The sequence below is a fragment of the Nelumbo nucifera genome, chromosome 1, assembly GCF_055504915.1.
Source record: "Nelumbo nucifera cultivar China Antique chromosome 1, China Antique-T2T, whole genome shotgun sequence".
In the NCBI taxonomy this organism is placed as follows: Eukaryota; Viridiplantae; Streptophyta; class Magnoliopsida; order Proteales; family Nelumbonaceae; genus Nelumbo; species Nelumbo nucifera.
In genome coordinates, this window is record NC_142649.1 from 83,676,571 (window position 1) to 83,695,288 (window position 18,718).

The window sequence follows — 18,718 nt, forward strand, 5'->3', positions numbered from 1 at the left end:
TGGGAAGTGGGAAGCAGTCCTTTGGGCAAACTCGGTTCAGGTCGGTGTAGTCGACGCACATGCGCCATTTACCGTTAGCCTTTTTTACCAGAACGGGGTTGTTCACCCAGCTCGGGTAATGGACTTCCCTGATAAAATCGGCTATAAGGATAGGGATTGCGCCGTCAGTTAAGAGACGTGGTGCAGTCTGATCGGTACGGTTAGAAGCTTCCTGAGGAACGTCCGCACTGCTCATTCGCGAGCTACTTTGTAGCGAGCCTAGGAATACTTCGGGGTTACCCTTACTAAGGTTGTTCTCTGAGGTGACTTATCTGCTTAGGGGCTGGAGCGAGCTGGTTTCCCTAGCTCGCGAGCTGAAACAGGCTTGGAGTTCCCCTTTTGGGTAGCTCGGGGGACCCGAAGCTCGTGTTGTAGCGAGCTCCTCCTACAGCGAACTATGATATAGCGAGCTTCTCTATGGGGTTGTTACTTAGTCGTGATCGGGCTATGATGCTGAGCTGTTACCGGTGCTGAATCAGGTCCACGTGTCATCATTTCATACGTCGGGTCAAATCATCCTCCTTCAGGTTTTCTTGAAAATGAATTCTTAATCCCCCACCCATGTTTTTGGCATTATTGCCCTTTTCTACGGTAAAAATTTTTAAGATAATGGTTTATTCTGGTGGAGGGTGGTCCCGAATTTCTTCTGCTGAAGCAAGCAAGCACTTAGGTCCAAGATAATGGTCTAATAAATAAATCGTTTGATTGGGGAAGGAAATTTCTACACGCATCAATCCAAAGCCCTGGTCTGTGACTTCACTTCAGATGCAGCAGAAGTTTGCTCCGCTTGGCTTCTTAGCAGTATCTCTGAGACTCGTAAAGCAAACACGAAGACTCGTAATTGTTACACAAAGAAAACAGTCATTCATTTTTTTTTTTTTTGCAAGTCTGAATAACATCACAAAAAGAAGATGATTGAGTTCAAGAATTCTTGAACAATTCTTGAACATTAAGGGTCGCCCACTAGTCTCAATCCTCTCGTGTTCGTAGCAGCACGTTGCTGCTGCAACACTAACCAGTCGCCTTCTGGTTCAGGAATTCTTGAACATTGCAAGGGGTCGTCCACCATTCTCAATCATCTCATGTTCGTGGCAGCACTAGAAGTTGCGGCAGCAACACCAACCAGTCGCCTTCTGTCTTTTCTCTGGGCTACTCGCAGTTTAGGGGATTTTGCCTTTGTTGTTTCTTTGCATGCTCTGTTCCACCACACACAGCAGTTACCATCACAATTAAGAAAATCTATAAATAAAACACGGGGTTTAAGTGAGATTAGTTTTGCTTACTTCTGTGGATGAAAAGGATTTGCAAAACTAGGCATTGATCTTGCATGAGGTATCATTGTCCTCCTCAATTGTTTGAGTGCTTTTTCTTCTTCCATCTGCAAGTCACAAACATAAATCAATGCTCAAAGTAGCAATTAAACAAGGGCTTATTATAACATAAAAGATATATTGTTATTATTACCAATTTAGCAGATTCATATTCCTCCCTGTACCTCTTGTACATCATTTCTTTTTCTTTGATCTGCAAATATAAACAAGTATTCCATGCATCAGTGCAAAGTGTGTAGAGATTGATACTGCTGCTAAAAGGAAAATAGGAAGAAGTTTTTGTTCACCTTCTTATCAAATTCTGCTCTATCCACAGCCCTGTGATCAACATGAAGTGCAAATTCTTGCACTTGGGTGAGCGGTTTCCGTGTCTTCTCAGGAACTGGAATTGGGTCACTGCATTCATCCATAAAATTGGTATACAAGTTTCATCAACTTCTGTGTGGAAAAAAGTTTAATTGGAAAATCATATGTCTTCAGTTAATTTGAAAAGTATATCTGGGTGAAATCTTACTCTTTCATGATAGGTTGTGCCTTGAAGATCCTCATCTGAACCTCTTCTTTCTCTTTCCTCTGTCTTTCCTCCATTTCTCTTTGTACTTCCTCTTCATGCCTCACGAGACTTTCCAACTGGAAAGGTTCAGGTTTTGTGCATGGCTTTGGCTCAGGTTTTGATGGTATCTGCATGAGGGAATTATGCTTATCAAGCTTAGTCTCAGAAATGCGAGGGAAGGAAGAAAATAGGGCATAAGAGCATGTTGTTACCACTGGATAGTCTGTAGTGTAAGGGTATGGTGTAGCCTTCGGGATCCTAGCCTTCTCCTCTTGCCATTGCTTTTGTTGAAGTTCCATTGCCAACCTTCTCTCTTTCTCAGCTCCACGCTCCTATCAGAGGAAGCATAAAAAAAACAGATGAAGAAAACATAGTTGTCTATGATACCCAGATAACCCTTGAAGTATCGGGTTACTGATATTTTAAGGAGGTTGGGTTGATAATACCTCTGTATGGAGATGGAATGGATTTGGTGTAGTCAGTTTCAGAACTTGATGGTCCTGGCGAGGTTCCGAACTCAAAGAAAGCTGGAAAGGTAAAATACAAATAAGAGAAAACCACAGGAAACACCACAAAAGCAGTCGAGGTAGAAAGAAGGGATCCCCTTCTGATATTTACCTTGTCAAAGAGGTCAATAACAGTAGCTGGTGGTGGGATACGTTCATCAGTTGCAAAATGGAACTCTTGAGGCTTGGTCACATTGGGTTTTGAACTATGGAAAATTCCCAAGTCTCCTTTGCTCTCAAATATCTAAAAAATGTTATATTTAAGTGTTAATGAAATAAGATTTAATCTGAATAAAGTTTATTTGATGTTTTATGCCCATATAATAACTTTTAGAGGAGAAGAATAATGACCTTTCTGTTCAGTGGCCTAGCTTTAAATTTCGGCATCTTTTCCAGTTCTTCCTGCTCTAATTCCTGAGAACTCTTAACCCTATTCAAAGTATATGTAGATAAAAATCAATCAGTAATCCATAAATTCTTTTTCTGATTAAAAAAACCAAAATATCACAACTTACAAAAATGACTTACTTGGGTGGCCTAGCTCGTAATGATGTTTCAAGACGAGGAGTCCTAGGTTCAGTAAGCTTATGGGGTTTGTCTACATTCTGTCAATAGTACCATTTATCTCCCATTAACAAACTGTAGAGCCACACATTAGAAAAAGGAAAAGAAACAGTAAAAACAACTCATTCTAAACCTGACAAGAGGATTCAGTTGACGATACAACTGTTGATGTTTCAGCGTGTTGGTTTGCCCTTTCCATTGTCTTCAAATGAAATTCCTGAAATTCTGGTAGTTGAGGGGTGCTTCTTGGCAATGCAGGCAGTGTTGGCGCTTCCAGTATCTGCAGACAAGAATATATGCAACCATAAATAAGCAGTCAACTGGGGAGGAAACTAAGAAGAATTTAGTGATAAAATAAAAATTCATCTAAGAATTATGAGCAAGCAGCTGACCTTTTTGTTTAAAGGCCTGGCCTTAAACTTTGGGATATTGGCCATCATTTCTTCCTCAAGTTCTGCAGTACTCTTCACCCTTGTAGCACGAATCCTATTGGTTGTTTCCAGTTCTGGCTCCTTGGGCCTTGTCAAAGTCAGTTTTGGCTTTCTTTGAATAATAGAAGCAGCAGCATCCTGAGGATACCAACCCATCCCCCCCAACTTTAATTTCTCTTTACAGATGATTAACCTCATATATGATTTTAATGGGAAGGAACAGAAAGAAAAATAGATACAACAAAGGGGGAGAAAAAAGAAATCGTAAGGTACTTCATTATTTACATGTGAAAGGGAGAGGCAGCTATTAGGAATTCCCATCTCTCGAGTGCTTGTCTGGAATTTCTTCACCATTTCTGCCGCAGAAACAAAAGGGGTAGCAGCTGCCACTTCCCGAACATAGACCTGGTAATTAAAGAAAGTATTAATTGAATCAGTAAAATAATTGCATTTTACGTTGATTAGCATTCATAGTCTTTATAAGAACTTAATTGATTAACCTTTCTGTCCTCTTTTCGAGTTTTTGTAGTTAAGGGGCACAACTTAGCATCTCCAGTAATTAAACCTGATTTTGATTTGTGGGGAAGATTCAGGGTTTTGACATTCAGTATCTGGAATTTCAAAAAAAAAAAAAATCCACGAATATTACAATTCAGTCATAGTCATTGATAGTAATGGAAGAGTAAGAAATATCGTATCCAAAAAATAAAAACGAGAAAAGTTGCAAGAATAACCTGTCTAGATCTTCCCCCCTCTAGCTTCTGTCTCTTAATTGCCTGATTTTCTTGAGCAAAATCTGGTGCCACAACTGTGCTTTTGGCAGTAGTTACACTATAAATCGGGAACAAAATATTTAGAATTATAACAATTTCAGCTTCAGAAATCAGAAATAACCACCATGAATCAATCTAATACCGACCTTCTAGCATTGGTTGGTTTTCCATTTTTAGCTTGCGATAGCTGGGACTGATTTTTTGGCTTCAGAGCAGATGGGTTTCTAATTGCACTAGCTATCTTCTTTGCTGTCAGATTATTCTTCGAAGTTGTCGCCAGTGGCTTTGCTTTCCTAGATACAGTCTGTGGTTTGGGCGTACAAACTTCTGTACCTGCCGCTAAAACATAGAATATTGAAAAACTGTGAACTGCAATGCGACTTAACATTCTAGGAGAAGGATAAACCATGTAAACATTCTAGGAGAAAAAAAATCTGAATATGATGACCACCTTGGATGACACAGACCACAGAGGAAGTAGTCTCATTGGCACCCTCTCTCTTAGTCTCCACAATTGTAAGGTTATTTCGTGCCAAAACACTGAAACCGGCAGAAAAATGGTACTATAGTTAAGATGTGGGAACTAAACTAACAATTTAGATCCAAGTGTTTCAGGATAAGTAAGGTTAACAATAAAAACAAACCTTCCACTGTCTCGAGTATGAACACCATTCTTGTCATCACAAGTTTGCTCAGCAGCAAGAGTCTGTTAGAGGGGAATTCGTTAGAAGAGTTTCCAAGACTGAAAGGTAGTATCAGGTGGAAAAAAGTTCCCTTTGATGAATCAACATACTTGTTGTTCAATGCGACATGTTTTACTTTCTTCTTCAATCTGATTTCCCTTTGCAGTTTCCACGGGGATGTGCTCAGACTGGGGCCTGGACTAATGAACTAAAAAAATTAGAATTTCGTGTGGACGATAAGAACTAGAAAAAGAAAATGTGTTTTATGCATCCCTGATGAACGTACCTCGAGGCTTTTACCTCTTCGGCCGGCGCCAATGCTGCTTCTTGAGCGAGAACGGATGCAACCGTGGTGTCCGATGATCCAGATGCCTAAAACGTCATTAAGGTAGCGACCGGGTGTTGATTAGGTCATATCTCTTGTTAGCAATTGGTTCAGAAACCAAGTCTAAATGAAGGTTTTAAAAATTACCTTCTGGATATTTTCCGCATCACTGAAATCGCAGAGGGTTTCTATTTGAAAAGACCTACCTGTTTTAATCCTTGGCATGAAAGCTGCATTAATTGATAGAAAAGATTTAATCTTGATCCTATTCTTTGAACATAGAAACAGGAAAAAATAGATCAAGTAAAGTGAAACGACACCTCATATTTGCACAAAACTTTTAAAAATCTTCTAGGAGTTCAAGAACAATTTTCCGAAATCATGAATTTCTAAGACATTTAAGTGCACAATAGATCGCAGAACCCAAAGATTTTAGAAAACAGAGTCTGATTCTGTCTCGCCAGAAACTAAGAAAAACTTTACAAGAAATAATGAGAAGACAACATACGCGAGGGGGCGTAGCTGAGAGCGGTCTCGAACCAGAGCTCTGCTCTTTGCATCTCCTCTTCAGTCTCGCCATTAATGAAGTCGAAGTAACGAGGCGCAGAGAACTCGTACGTCTCGTCGATCATGGCAGCTTCCATTGCCATTGATGGATCGAATACCTTTTGATCGATGAAGCCCTTCGGATGTTCCGCAGTGAGGGAACGAAAAGGAGATGGGAGGAAATAAACGGTCAGACTTGGGAAGTTGGAGAGAGGCAATGTGTTAACGTTACAATGCCAACGGTCGAATATTTGAAAAAGAGAGTAGCAGCCCAAAGAGACCGAGACGGCGTTAACAATAATTCATGGAAGCGACCCTCCGATTCGGAAAGGCGCTTATATTCTAACGGCTATAGCTGACGGTCCGAACGCGCCCTGATTTTCTCACCATTAAAAGAGAATAATGCTCCTTGACACGTGCATAGCCAAAGACTGGAACCCACATCAAATAAACTGTGCCAATTACCAACACGCTCCAACAACATCATCTTTGTCCGCAAACCGCAGATGAATTGGGAGACCGGATCTGCTCCTCACCAGCTGGCGCCTCACACGCACATCCTACCTTGCATTGGGAACATCTCCCGTGAGTATTAGTTATTATTCACGGGAGATGTTCCCAATGCACGGTGGATGTGCATGTGAGGCGCCTATTTGTGAGGAGCAGATCCCGTCACATGAATTGGGATCTGCTCGTCACAGAGCGCTCCTCACACCGACATTCCACCGTGTATGATATAGTGAATCCCATTCTTATAGTGGGTCCTGATTATGTGTGATCTGGCAGTTCCTTGTTGGAGAAGCAACTCGAATCTTAGTTTGTCGGGTTGACCTACAAAAAAAACAGTACTAGAGTGCCCGGACTACTTTATTTGAGGTGGGCACTCCGATGATTGAGTCAATGAATTAGAAATTTTGGAGAGAGCTAAAGAGCAAAAAGAGATAGAGAGATGTGAGAGTTAAATTGCGCATACTTCTTGAAATTGGAAATGAGACCTTTATATAGGTATTGTTTGGGGTGAGCTCCACGCACTGCGTCCGAGATCTTCAAGAAGATGTGGTTGACTAGTCTAAAGTCCTTAGAGGTTGTTTTGCATGCATACTAGGCTTTTGTGCCTTCCTTCGATACATTTGGTATGGGAATTGACTTCCGAAGCACCTAGGAATGGTGGGATGCCCACGGAGGAAGTCAGTGAGCATGTCTCACAGGTTGCCACCTGGACCTCAGGAAGGTCGGCAAGTCCTCGAAGGAGACTGCTCCTCACATCGAGGTTCCTTGACCAGTACTGACTAGGGGTGTAAATGGTATTCGAAAATCCGATTTCGAATTCAATATTTGACATAATCGAATCAAATTCAGATAATTTAAATATCTAATTGGTCGAAATTGGATATCCTATTCATACCAAATAGTTAATCAGATTTGAATTCAAATATGACCTGATTCGATTCGATAAATATCTGAATTCAATCGATTATTTAATTCTTCTATATAATATATAAAATATTTTATATAATTTATATATAATTAAGTTATATAAATAATTTATATATTTATATACTTTATATCAATAAAATATTTATTAATTATCTAAAACAATTAAATAATTGAATTCGGATCGAATCAAATATTTGAATATTTAATCGGATTTGAATTCGGATAATAATTTTCAATATCTGTCGGATATTGAATCGAATTCAGATATTGGATTTTCTAATCGGATTCGAATTCGGATATTGCCGGAACTGATTTGAATTCAATCCGTTACACCCCTAGTATTGACAAGTACCATAGCTCAACAAGTCATCGAGGGAGGTCGCTCCTCATGCCAAGGTCCCTTGGATTGATAACGGCGAGGTACCACAGGTCGACCTTAAACAAAATGCTACTAGTCGCCTTGCTGAGGTGCCCTAGACTAATTCCGGAGTGTATCTCCTTGATTTGGTGAGATACGCATCTATCCACGTGGCGCTGATGTGTCAAGCAATAAAAAGGATGCCATCTATTGCTAGATTAGCGGAAGGCCAAATCACCCTCACCAGATCCCAATCTCATGGTGATATGCATGAAGTATTGGGACAGTTTTTTCTGTGAATAGATCCCAGTCCCAAGACTAAGGCTCACCAACTATGAGATATGTGGTGTCAAATCTTGTTTGGAACATATTCTCTTGAGAGTAGATTGGGGCTCTAAATCTCTAATGTCTAATAGCCATTTTGCCCTAACACTAGTGCAATGTGTTAGTGTTAGGGCTATCAATGGGTTTTGATTCTATGATTTTGGGATTAATAATTCGGTTAATTCCGGTTCTTGTTTGTGTTGAATGAATTCAGACCCAAACCAATTATTTTATTAAATATGTATAAGATTTTCTTGTTTTTTTTTATAATTTTCTTATATTTTATATTTGAAATGATAAATTTGATAGAAAATATGCGATATATATTAGTTTAAATGTTTAATATATTAACATATAAATAATTTGGCATTTTACTATCATTTTTATTAAGGTTCTATGATCATTATTTAAATTTTAAGTTATTATTCAAATAAATAAATATACTTTTCACATAATTAGGTACCCAATAAATCTGACTATTAATTGGGACAGTTTTGGGTCTTTGATTTTGTCCTCATTAATAATCGATTAGTGACTAAAACCACCTGCCCCAGACCTGACCCGTTGGCAGCCTTGTTCTTACACCTAAACCGCCAAACGAGTGAACTGTGCAAACATTTTTATTGGGCTCAGGTTGGAAAGAGTACAAATGCAAATACATATAGAAATTTGGATAGATTGGGGAAAAAACAATGGACTGAAATTTGAAAATAAAAAACTGACCCAAAAATCAAGAACTTTATATGGAAATGCTCTCAAAGTTCCTTGGCTGTGAAGGAAAATCTTTATAATAGAAAACTATCAAATGACAGCCTTTGCCCTATTTGCAACCAACATCCTGAAACTGTAATGCATTACCTCTTTGAATGTGATCACGCAAAAGCTACATGGTTTAGATCTCACCTCAGTTTCATGGGGGGGAGAGTTGGAACAAACTCAACGTTTAATACTTGGTTTCAAATCTAGGTGGAGTTTTGTTTAACCGACAGAGAGAGAAAAGAGGACCTAATGTCTTCTTCCTTTCTGCTTTTATGGAATATTTGGAAATGTAGAAACAGGAAAATTTTTGAGAACATTGATCCATCCCCTAGAGTCACTCTTGCATCTTCTTACAGGATGTGGAGGGAGAGAGTGATGATTTCCCAAACAGGATCGCAAGATTCTTCATTTCAACATCCAAACTCGAATGATGGAAGACCATCTTTTTGGAAAGCACCAGATGCAGGGAAGCTCAAATTGAACGTGGATGGGAATGTTGAGGGTCATGGAAGGTCAGATTTTGGAGCAGTTCTAAGGAATGAAAATGGTGCTGTCATAGCTGCAGTTTTTGGCAAGTCAATAGCAACTTCCCCCATATAGGCAGAAGCAATAGCGATTCTAAATAGCTTGGAGATTTTGAGCATGTACAAAGAATAAGTAATCGAAGTGGAGTCTGATTGTCATTTTTTGGTGCAGGCGCTTCAAACAGGAAACTTGGATTTAGTTTCGGATGCAAACTTTCTCTGTTTAGTTATTAAATCAATGACTGATGATTTTTTGGTGCAGGCGCTTCTCTGTTTGGTTACGTAAATAGGTCTTGTAATGCTGTGGCACACTTGCTAGCAAAAAAGGGTCTACAAGAGTCTGGGTTGTTTATCCTTGATATGCCAGAATGGATTCAAAATCTGGCCAACCAAGACTTAAATAGACCTTAACCTCTGTTTGGTTTGTGTATTTTGAGACTTTATTAATGAATTATTTTGCTATCTGTTTATCAAAAAAAAAAAAAAACATGCAAAAATAATTCAAAATACAAGATTTTGCACTGTACGTATTTGTATTTGTATTCCTTCCAAACTGAGCTTAACCAAAAAGGAAAGAGAAGGATAGCATAGTGGTGTTATGCCGCTATGAAATGATAAAAGGATGGGCTTAGCACATATGATCAAGGTTCAAAGTACCTATAAGATATGCTCATACGCCCCCATATCAGACATGTTGAGAATCCTTTTTTTAATGAATATATAATTGAAATTAAGGCCATGTTTGTGAGTTTTTTAAGTGTTTATTTAGGCCATTAAGCACTTACTGGTATTTGGGAAATAATCCCAAAATAAGTGCTTATTTTAAAAATAAGAGCTTATTTTTTAATTCCAAATTTCCAGCTTTTTTTAAGTGCTTATACACATTCAATTTTTTCTTTCAAAATTATCCTTAATTAAATTTTAAAATACCATTTATAAAGTTATCCCTACTTGAATTTTATAAAAGTACTTTTATGAAAATACTTTTACGAAAACACTTTTACAAAACTATTTTTATGAAAGTACTTTTACAAAAGCACTTTTAAGAAAGTACTTTTACGAAAACACTTTTAGAAAAGCACTTTTAAGAATAAAAAAACTTTTATAGAAATGTTTTTATAAAAGTACTTTCACTAAAGTGTTTTTTAAAAGTAATTTAATAAAAGTGTTTTCCAAGAGAATATTTTAAAATTTTGAAAGAAAATAAAGGATAAAATAGTCACAAATGCTTATTAGAGAAAAAGACTACCAGATGCACTATATAAAATAAATGATTATTTTAAAAAAGACACTTGAAAAAATTAAGTGCCAAATGCAAATAAATGTTTATTTGAATAAACGCTTATTTTTAACTTAAACATTCCCAAACATAGCCTAAAAAGACTAAAAAATATTACACACAGGTGTATCGATATTTTGAACTTACCGTATATTGAACCTTCCATATAATGTGAGCCCTAGGCTTGATCGATCTCAAACCCCGAGCCAGTAATGAGGCTAGACTTTTCAGGTTTAAAAATTTAGTGGTCAAAAAATATTGGGCCCAGGCCCAGCATTCAAATTTTTAGCTTGATGCGAGTCCAGGCTGATCTAGAGATGATCAAATGTGAGTTCGTCCCTTTGGGCTCAGCACTCATAAGGGTACAAACACAAATGTTCAACAATGCAAAATTTTTTATTCTGTATTATTTTATATGTACTCTTTCTTAGGCTAAGGCTCAATTTGAGAAGGGTACAAAAATAAAATGTATAACGCAAAACAAAATCTTGCCCTGAGCTCTGAAGGAGTATAAACACAAATATGTAAAATGTAAAACTTTGTATTTTGTATTATTTTGTATGTATTTATATTTAATATATTTGTATATTGTATTGAAAAGAATACAAATACAATAATATAAAATCTTGTATATTGTATTATAAATTTCATATTTATATTTTAAAAAAGCAAAATGTTTTTTCTCATTTTACATCAAATATTTTAACTACTATTTCTGGGACCATCAATTGTATGATTGCATCCAATTTGGAGCTCAGTTTTTTATTAAATTGGATTTAAATATATATAAAAAAAAAAGAAATCAGATCTATTACTTAGTCGAAAATTGAGGTTAAATATTAAAGAGGAAAATACAAAAATCTCCTTGACAATCATAAAAAACCTCCCAATAGTTTTATTTTAATAAATATCTCCCCACTGAACTTTTGAGAAATTCAACAAAAATCTCTCTTCTATCAATGTCCCGACGGAAACGTTAGATTGATGCACCAGTTTTTTTCAAATATCCATTTTACCTTTTATAAATTATTTTACATACAAAATTACTGAAATAATCTTATTTTAACTCAATAAAAAAACATATTTCAATAATTTTGTATGTAAAATTACTGAAATTATCGTTTTTTATTGAGTTAAAATGTGATTATTTCAGTAATTTTGTATGTAAAATAATTTATAAAAGAGTATAATGGGTATTTAGAAAAAAAACTGCTGCATCAATCTAACATTTTACGTTATAGGGAAGGTTTTTAAGATTGTCGAAAGCTTTAGGAGAAGTTTTTGTATTTTACCCAATATTAAATATCAAAATTATATTACTAGTAAAAAATACCGTTAAGCAAGGTCAAAGAATAGCGTGGATTGGAGAAGTGCAAATGTGGCCAATCCAGAATTTCCCAATTGGTAGTAGTAGACAATACCGATATACCACAGTGAGAAAATATGGCTGATTTTCAGATCCAACCCTAAACCCCTAAATCCCAACTCTAAACCCTAAAATCAAATATTCTTAAACTAAAAGGAAAAAACTTCTTTTAGGCACCAAAAGTGGGCCACAAAGGTTCCTCTCACTATTCTCTATTAATAGGTCAATTTTGAGGAAAAAACCCTTGTCTTGTTATCAGAGATAAAGCCCTCCTTTTATCAAGTTTAATAAAGATTAAATTAAACTTGATGAGACATTGTTTGTGTAAAACACTAATAAAGGACAGGCTACAAAACTGCTATAGATGTAGATTGGATGATTGCATCAGGTGGCCAAACCAGAGTTCATTGCTTTGTGGGCATCTCATATTTTCCACAATGCCGCATCTTGTTCATTCCTCTTTTGTGGGCCATACATCCCATATGATGGAATAAATCAAATATTGCTCTTAGATTCATAATTTACATAATTACATCTGCATTCTCCAATAGACTGCCTGTTCACTCATGAAAAAAAAGGAAACAAGAAAGAAACCTTGACCTTAAGTATCATTGTATCAACTTTGAATTTGATCAAAAGAAAGAAGTAAACAGGGACCGGAATGCTGACACAGTATGTTCATTCAATCAGTTGTATTTTCAATGGGTGTACATCTACAACAACTATTACAAACAATAGAAACAATAATAGAAAGAAGCCTTTACAAATTTATAGGGACAAAGAACAGGAGTAATGTGGTTCCTTATTTCTAAAATACAGACACATCAGCTAAGTACAGTGTTGTGACTTCTGTCGAACAAAATCGAAGAACTTCTAGCCAAAAGGAGGGTCAATGGAACCTCACAACTATGCAGGAAATGTCATCCTTGCTTTTCCTAGAAAGAGCCTCCTCTGTGAGGTGCTTGGCAGCTGATTGAGCATCCTTTATCTGTCTGATAGCGTCCACAGATTCTTGGTTTGACATCACCTGGGGAAGGATTCAGAGATAACCAGAAAACGTGAATATGTTAGGCCAAAAATGGAATGTAGTAATCAAGAAAAAGGACTGTGACAAACTGATAATGACCACCCTCTTGTTCCAACATAACATTCAGCAATAAGAATGAATAGACAGTGATTTTAGACAAGACCCACCTTCCATAACCCATCGCTTGCCAAGATGGCAAACTCTGCTTCATCATCTATCATTTCTGTCACTACATCTGGTTCTGAACTGAGGTGTCCTTTCAAGCTTTTATCCCCAAATGCCCTAGCCACCGCTAACTGCCCATCAACTCGTGGGACGTCCCCTGAATCCATCATGAAATAGAAATTTAGCCCTCACTCACCATAGACTTGAAACTTGAAAGATCTGTATGTATGGGAGACTTCTGGTTCAAAACAGCATGCAGATTTCCCTTGTAATAATTCATAGGTTTGACTACACATCTAATGAAGCAGAATGATTTTTTGAAATGAAATACTAATTAGAAGAAAATGGCATTCAGTAACAAAGATTGGTCCTCGTGGATCATATCTTGCAAAACTTGTAATGCTTTCCAAGTTGAGAAAAATTAGAAATATGATAGCTTTTCTATTCAATATCGTTTTCTGAGAAAACCCAATTAAGAAATATGATTTGTATTTCCCATGTAATGACATCGGACTAATCAACAATTCAACATTATTCTGGTTACCTGGAAGATTTGATACAAAACCCCCTCTGCTCTCTATGCTTTCCCGCTCTTTACTTGGTTCATGATCAACTGAAAGCTGTTTGGCCACACCATTCTTGCAAATAACAGCTCGAGAATCTCCAATATTTGCTACTACCAGTTTCTCACCATTAATCAAGATTGCAGTAACTGCAGTTGAACCTCCTCTCCCCAAATCAACTGATTTCTCCAAAATAATAGAATCAGTAATGGAATATGCTTTCTTGATTGCAGCCTCTGTTTCAGTCCAGAAGCCAGGCTGATTGGACAAAGAGAAGGAACAGGTCAGAATGATATAAAACAAATGATGACAGAATTATCCATACTCAATCCCAACTATTTGGATAGAATTATCTATCAAGAAATAAGAACAGAAAAGGGAATCTACTATGTAACATATGTCACCTCATCTAGAATATTGTTAAAAAGGTGAGAACGCAAGTAGTCTGGAACATCATGCCCCATATGGCCATCAAATATAGCGAATAACCCCAATTCATTGTCATTAACTTTCTTAAACTCTGCAACAACATAGTCTTCCATGGGATGATGGGATTTTCCCTTAACCAAGTGGAAACCATGTGTGATGTGCTTGCCAGACATCTTGCTTTTGCCTTTCCCTGTATCTGTTGCAGATGAACTAAAACCTGCTTTTTCCTACATTAAAAAAAAATCACTTACTAGTAAAATACATTGATCAATTATTGCTACAAAAAGAGTTATATAATCAGCACTCTAATTTATTAGTATTTTCAGCTAAAACTGTCCGTGCAGGCTATCATTATTCTCCTATTGTAGAAGGGAGCGGGGATATAGCTCAAATCTTTCATCCTGCAAAAATTTGTCCATTTTACTTTTAAGCAAATCATAAGTAATAAACATCAAACAACATCGATTTATATAAGTTCCAAGAACCCCAGTTTAAAATGAAATGACCCAACAAATGTCAAAAGAATGATAAACGTAAAACACTCAAACTGGAATTATTTGTTGGTTCAATGTGATCTGTTAGGCCAAAAATAAAACAAAAAAGTTAAAAATAAATGAAATAGAAGCAGGCTTTCCAAGTTGGAATTGGGTACGTAATTCATACAGGCTTATCACATTGCCCCCAATTATAAACCCGAGAGGAGATGGTCATTCAACAGGCTTATCTCATGTCCTGATCTTGGAAGAACCTCTCATATACTTTGATGCCTTAACAATTCAAATCATCAAACGTTAGCTGGGAAGCCACAACCTTCATCAATGGTTAAGCAACAAAAACTTCATTTGTAGTTTGTAAATGTCAACTTGAAATGGATGGTTCGAAGGATGAACGATGAATCATGAAGAAAAAAAAAGACAGCAAATACTGTTTCAATAATTACCGCTCTTTCTAATTTATTTCATCAGCCAGTGCAGAAGAATCCAAAAACACTGAAAGCCAAATTCTAGATCCCAAAAAAAATAAAAAATAAAAAATATAGTGCAAAACCCAGAATAGCAATTGAACCAAAGAGCATAAACATCCATAATCTGGTTCAATTTATAAATTTCAAGGCGCAAAAAAAAATCAGCGAAATAACAATTACCAATAGAAGAGCAAAAGGAAAGGAAAGAAAAGAAAGCCAGAGAAATGGAAGAAGGGTCTAGAGGGTTACCTTCATCTTATGTAGAATTTCTCTTCCGGTCATGGTTCCTTTGATGGAGACTTATCCCTGATAAGCAACGAGAGTTTCAAAGCAAGATCCAGAGTGGAGAATGGAATGAGGGACAAGTGTTTATATACGTGGAGAGATTCTGAAGCGCCTGCTGTCGTAGAGACGACACTCATCATCACCATCGTTGCCGTGAAGGCAGAAGGACGCGAAGACCGCGTCCCGTCGACGACTTTTATCTTTTCTTTCCTTTACTTTTCTTCTTTATCTCTCTCTTTTACTTAATTTATTCTCTCTACTCATAAATACCAAATAAATTAAATATTAAATAAAAAAATAAACGAGAAAAATTACCAGACATTCGGAGTATGCTTCACGAACTTGGACTCACTGCAGACAAGATGGGGCCCATGACGGAGACACTAGAGACAGAAGATGACTGGGTCCCGCTGTCGACATGTCCTGGATTAGTTGGTGATATTGTATTATCTAGTGTTAATTAAAATATTAAATATTATGATGATTAAGGTCGGTAGTAATATTATTTAGCGAAGTAAACCCACCACCTGCTGCGTGACGCGTTTGATTGCTATTTGGCTTCTTGAACAGTTGAACGCGTCGTGCTGAGTAAGTTGATTCAAAGCTCCACCAGCGCACCAATAAAAAAGGTGTGTAAACGTGAGGTGTCTCAGAATGCACCAATAAAAGCATAAATGTTACGGTAAAATACAAAAACTTCCCTTAAAGTTTCTTACAATTATAAAAATCTCTCCTATAATTTTATTTTAGTAAATTTTTTTTTTCTATTTTTGATAAAATTAACAAATACCTCCCTTTAGCAAATGGCCAAGACAAAAAACGTTAAAAAGATGATATTTTTTCAAAATGTCTATTTTGCCCTTTCTCGAATACTATTCATCTTCTTCCAATTCGAACCCAGAAGTAGAGGCAGCGGCGACACCCCTCTAATTAGTTATTACTTGAGTTGAGAGTTGCTTGATTCTCTCTCCTCTTCTCAAACGATAAAAGATAAAAGGTACATCAAGAAAAAGCGGACACTAAATATCGGCAATGATATATCGATTTTGGGGATTGTAACGCCCGAAATTCTCTTTCTCTTGGTTATCTTCCATGGGTAACAGTTGCAGGAAGCTTGGCACCTCTTGCTTCCTTGGCGCCGGTGGAGTTTGTCGTCGTCATGACATAGCTATCGTTATATTCGAGCTTCTCAATGAAGGTCTTGGCCACTCCTGCTATGTTTGCCCCGATCCCTCTCATCTCTCCTCTTCCAAGGTTTACTCGAAGGAGACCACCACCTTTCGATCCATCTTTGGTCCTTTTGTAAGTGCTAACATGTCTACCCCTCTCTCTACAACTTTTGTTGATCTCTATTCCTATAACAGTCTTGATCGAGCTGCTGCTTTTGAAAGCTCTACCTCCTTTGCTTCCATTCCCCTGCAACCTGCTCCTTGCTATCTCATGAATTCTGGTCCATTGTGTGGAAATTTCGGGGGAGTTATGGTCCGATCGAGAGAGGCTTCATGTTTGGACCTCTTGAGTGTGGATTGTTTTCAGGTCCTTTGGATAAAGGGTCTGATCGGTTTCAGAGGAGCTTCTCTCATGGGGGTTATGCGTTTAGACCAAGATCCAAAAAGGGGTCTCTAATTCAGGTTCTACGGTAGGCCATCACAAAGACCATCAGTCGCGGCTAGAACTCTATAGTTGCCCCGGTCAAAGGGGTCGTCTCCGTCAAAGAATCCGATTGAGTTGTTGGGTCGGAGAAGAACGGGGAGAACCTCACCGTCAGCAACACTAATTTGAGCAACGAAGGGAGCTTGAATGACGATTATTCTTTCGAAAGCCATAATCTTCAATGGGCTCAAGGGAAAGCTGGGGAAGATCGAGTCCATGTTGAGAGTTGCTTGCTTCTCTCTTCTCTTCTCAACCCAAGGAAAATATAACAAAGCGAAGAAAAGATTTTTGGAAAAGGTCATTGGCTTCAGATGAGGACCGTGGAATGAATCGCGTAACTAGAAGGTTGAACTAACATATCTATATGTTGGTACAAAATTATTTAGAGGGGTGCCAACGCTGCCTCTACTTTTGGGTTCGAACGAGGAAGAAGATGAATAGTGCTCGAGAAAAGGTAAAATAGGTATTTTGAAAAAGATGATCATCTCTTTAACGTTTTTCGTCTTGGTCATTGATGGAAGGGAGGTACTTGTTAATTTTGTCAAAAATAGAAGGGAGGTTTTTGCTAAAATGAAACTATAGGGGAGGTGTTTATGATTATCAGAAACTTCAGGGGAGGTTTTTGTATTTTACCCTAAATGTTATAGCAATGCCATGGGAATTTTCGGATAACCTGATTCATTCTGAGTCTCTGACCATAATAATAGGCAAAGTTGGAGATTAGCATTATGTAATTTGGACTCATTTTTTGCCTTTGAATGGCCACGAGCCGAGTTCTTGACGAGCTACTCGAGCTCGGCTCGTAAAAACCTCGATTTGGCTCGGTTTCAATCGAGCTTTGAGTTGAGTTTTAGCCTAATTTACAGGCTCGATTAATAAATGAATCGAGCTCAAACCTAATAAAACTCGCTCATGAGGCTCGCGAGTCAAGCTCGAATATATATATATATAATATTATAATTTTTAATTATTATAATTCTTAATTTTTAAAATATTAAATAAAAATATTTTTTATATATAATTTTTTATTTTTATAAAACATTTTTTTCTCAAATCGAGCTCGAGCCAAGCCGAGCTCAAGCTTACGAATTTTTGACTTGAACCAAGCTCAGGCTCAAGGTTCTAGCTCGAATCGAGCTCGAGCCTTGTAGTACTTTGGTGAGCTGAGCTCAAGCCTCGTACTATTCGACTCGGCTTAGCTGGAATCCACACCTATTTGAACTTTAAAATGTGTTAATTCAGTATTTAAACTTTCAATACGTGTTAATTTAAGTCTTTACCGCCAACCAACTGTAAATGGCATATAGAAGGACATAAATGCCCTTTGTATGTCTTCTCAATTTCTTTATCTACTACACTCATATAAACCTCATCACTAATTTTTCAAAATGCTTCTGTTCATTGGGGCACTCTACAAAATGCCCTTACTCCCCACAAATATAACAATTACTATCACCACCACAACCACCAAAATATCCACCAGATCTCTAACCGCTACTATCACCACCACTTTACCTTCTTCGGGAGTGATAAACCCAAAACCCTCCTGCCCATAAACACTTTACAATTCCCTTCACTCTCATTCTCCTTCAAGTCATGTCTCCTTATGTCCTTAATAACAGTTTTGTTGGCGATATTGAGTAAGAGAGAATTCAAACTTCAATTAAAAACTTAAACACATATTATGCAGAAATTATAACACCATTAGAATTCATTGCAATAACTGACTCAATGAGATGAGATGTTAGGCCAAAAAAGTATAATGAGGCCACATGATATGACTGATTAAGAGATTAAGATCCGCTTAAACCAATCCATACATATTGTCTTCTCG

The 18,718-nt window shown here is 37.2% G+C and overlaps 2 protein-coding genes across 4 annotated transcripts; both read right to left on the minus strand.

Annotated features, from left to right (window-relative positions):
• Positions 1 to 883: 883 nt before the first annotated feature.
• LOC104599436 (protein TPX2-like) lies at positions 884 to 5,944 on the minus strand. Of its 2 annotated transcripts, none has more exons than XM_010261975.3 (22): positions 5,714 to 5,944; positions 5,353 to 5,435; positions 5,167 to 5,252; positions 4,991 to 5,075; positions 4,842 to 4,903; positions 4,649 to 4,737; positions 4,344 to 4,530; positions 4,159 to 4,255; positions 3,925 to 4,035; positions 3,710 to 3,829; positions 3,386 to 3,562; positions 3,127 to 3,273; positions 2,958 to 3,034; positions 2,781 to 2,859; positions 2,542 to 2,673; positions 2,370 to 2,450; positions 2,136 to 2,255; positions 1,885 to 2,051; positions 1,658 to 1,766; positions 1,504 to 1,563; positions 1,323 to 1,417; positions 884 to 1,235 (listed from the first exon to the last, which is right to left on the minus strand). In XM_010261975.3, the coding sequence occupies exons 1-22, from the start codon at positions 5,853 to 5,855 to the stop codon at positions 1,115 to 1,117; spliced, it is 2,427 nt and encodes an 808-aa protein (XP_010260277.1). In that variant the 5' UTR covers positions 5,856 to 5,944; the 3' UTR covers positions 884 to 1,114. The 2 variants fall into 2 exon arrangements, with proteins under 2 accessions (XP_010260277.1, XP_010260276.1); XM_010261974.3 differs by having other exon boundaries at positions 4,344 to 4,536.
• A 6,531-nt stretch (positions 5,945 to 12,475) lies between these two features.
• Positions 12,476 to 15,448, minus strand: LOC104599438 (putative protein phosphatase 2C 39). Of its 2 annotated transcripts, none has more exons than XM_010261976.3 (5): positions 15,196 to 15,448; positions 13,958 to 14,209; positions 13,535 to 13,811; positions 12,993 to 13,147; positions 12,476 to 12,825 (listed from the first exon to the last, which is right to left on the minus strand). In XM_010261976.3, the coding sequence occupies exons 1-5, from the start codon at positions 15,226 to 15,228 to the stop codon at positions 12,688 to 12,690; spliced, it is 855 nt and encodes a 284-aa protein (XP_010260278.1). In that variant the 5' UTR covers positions 15,229 to 15,448; the 3' UTR covers positions 12,476 to 12,687. The 2 variants fall into 2 exon arrangements, with proteins under 2 accessions (XP_010260278.1, XP_088743040.1); XM_088886914.1 differs by having other exon boundaries at positions 15,127 to 15,204.
• Between the last annotated feature and the right edge of the window lie 3,270 nt (positions 15,449 to 18,718).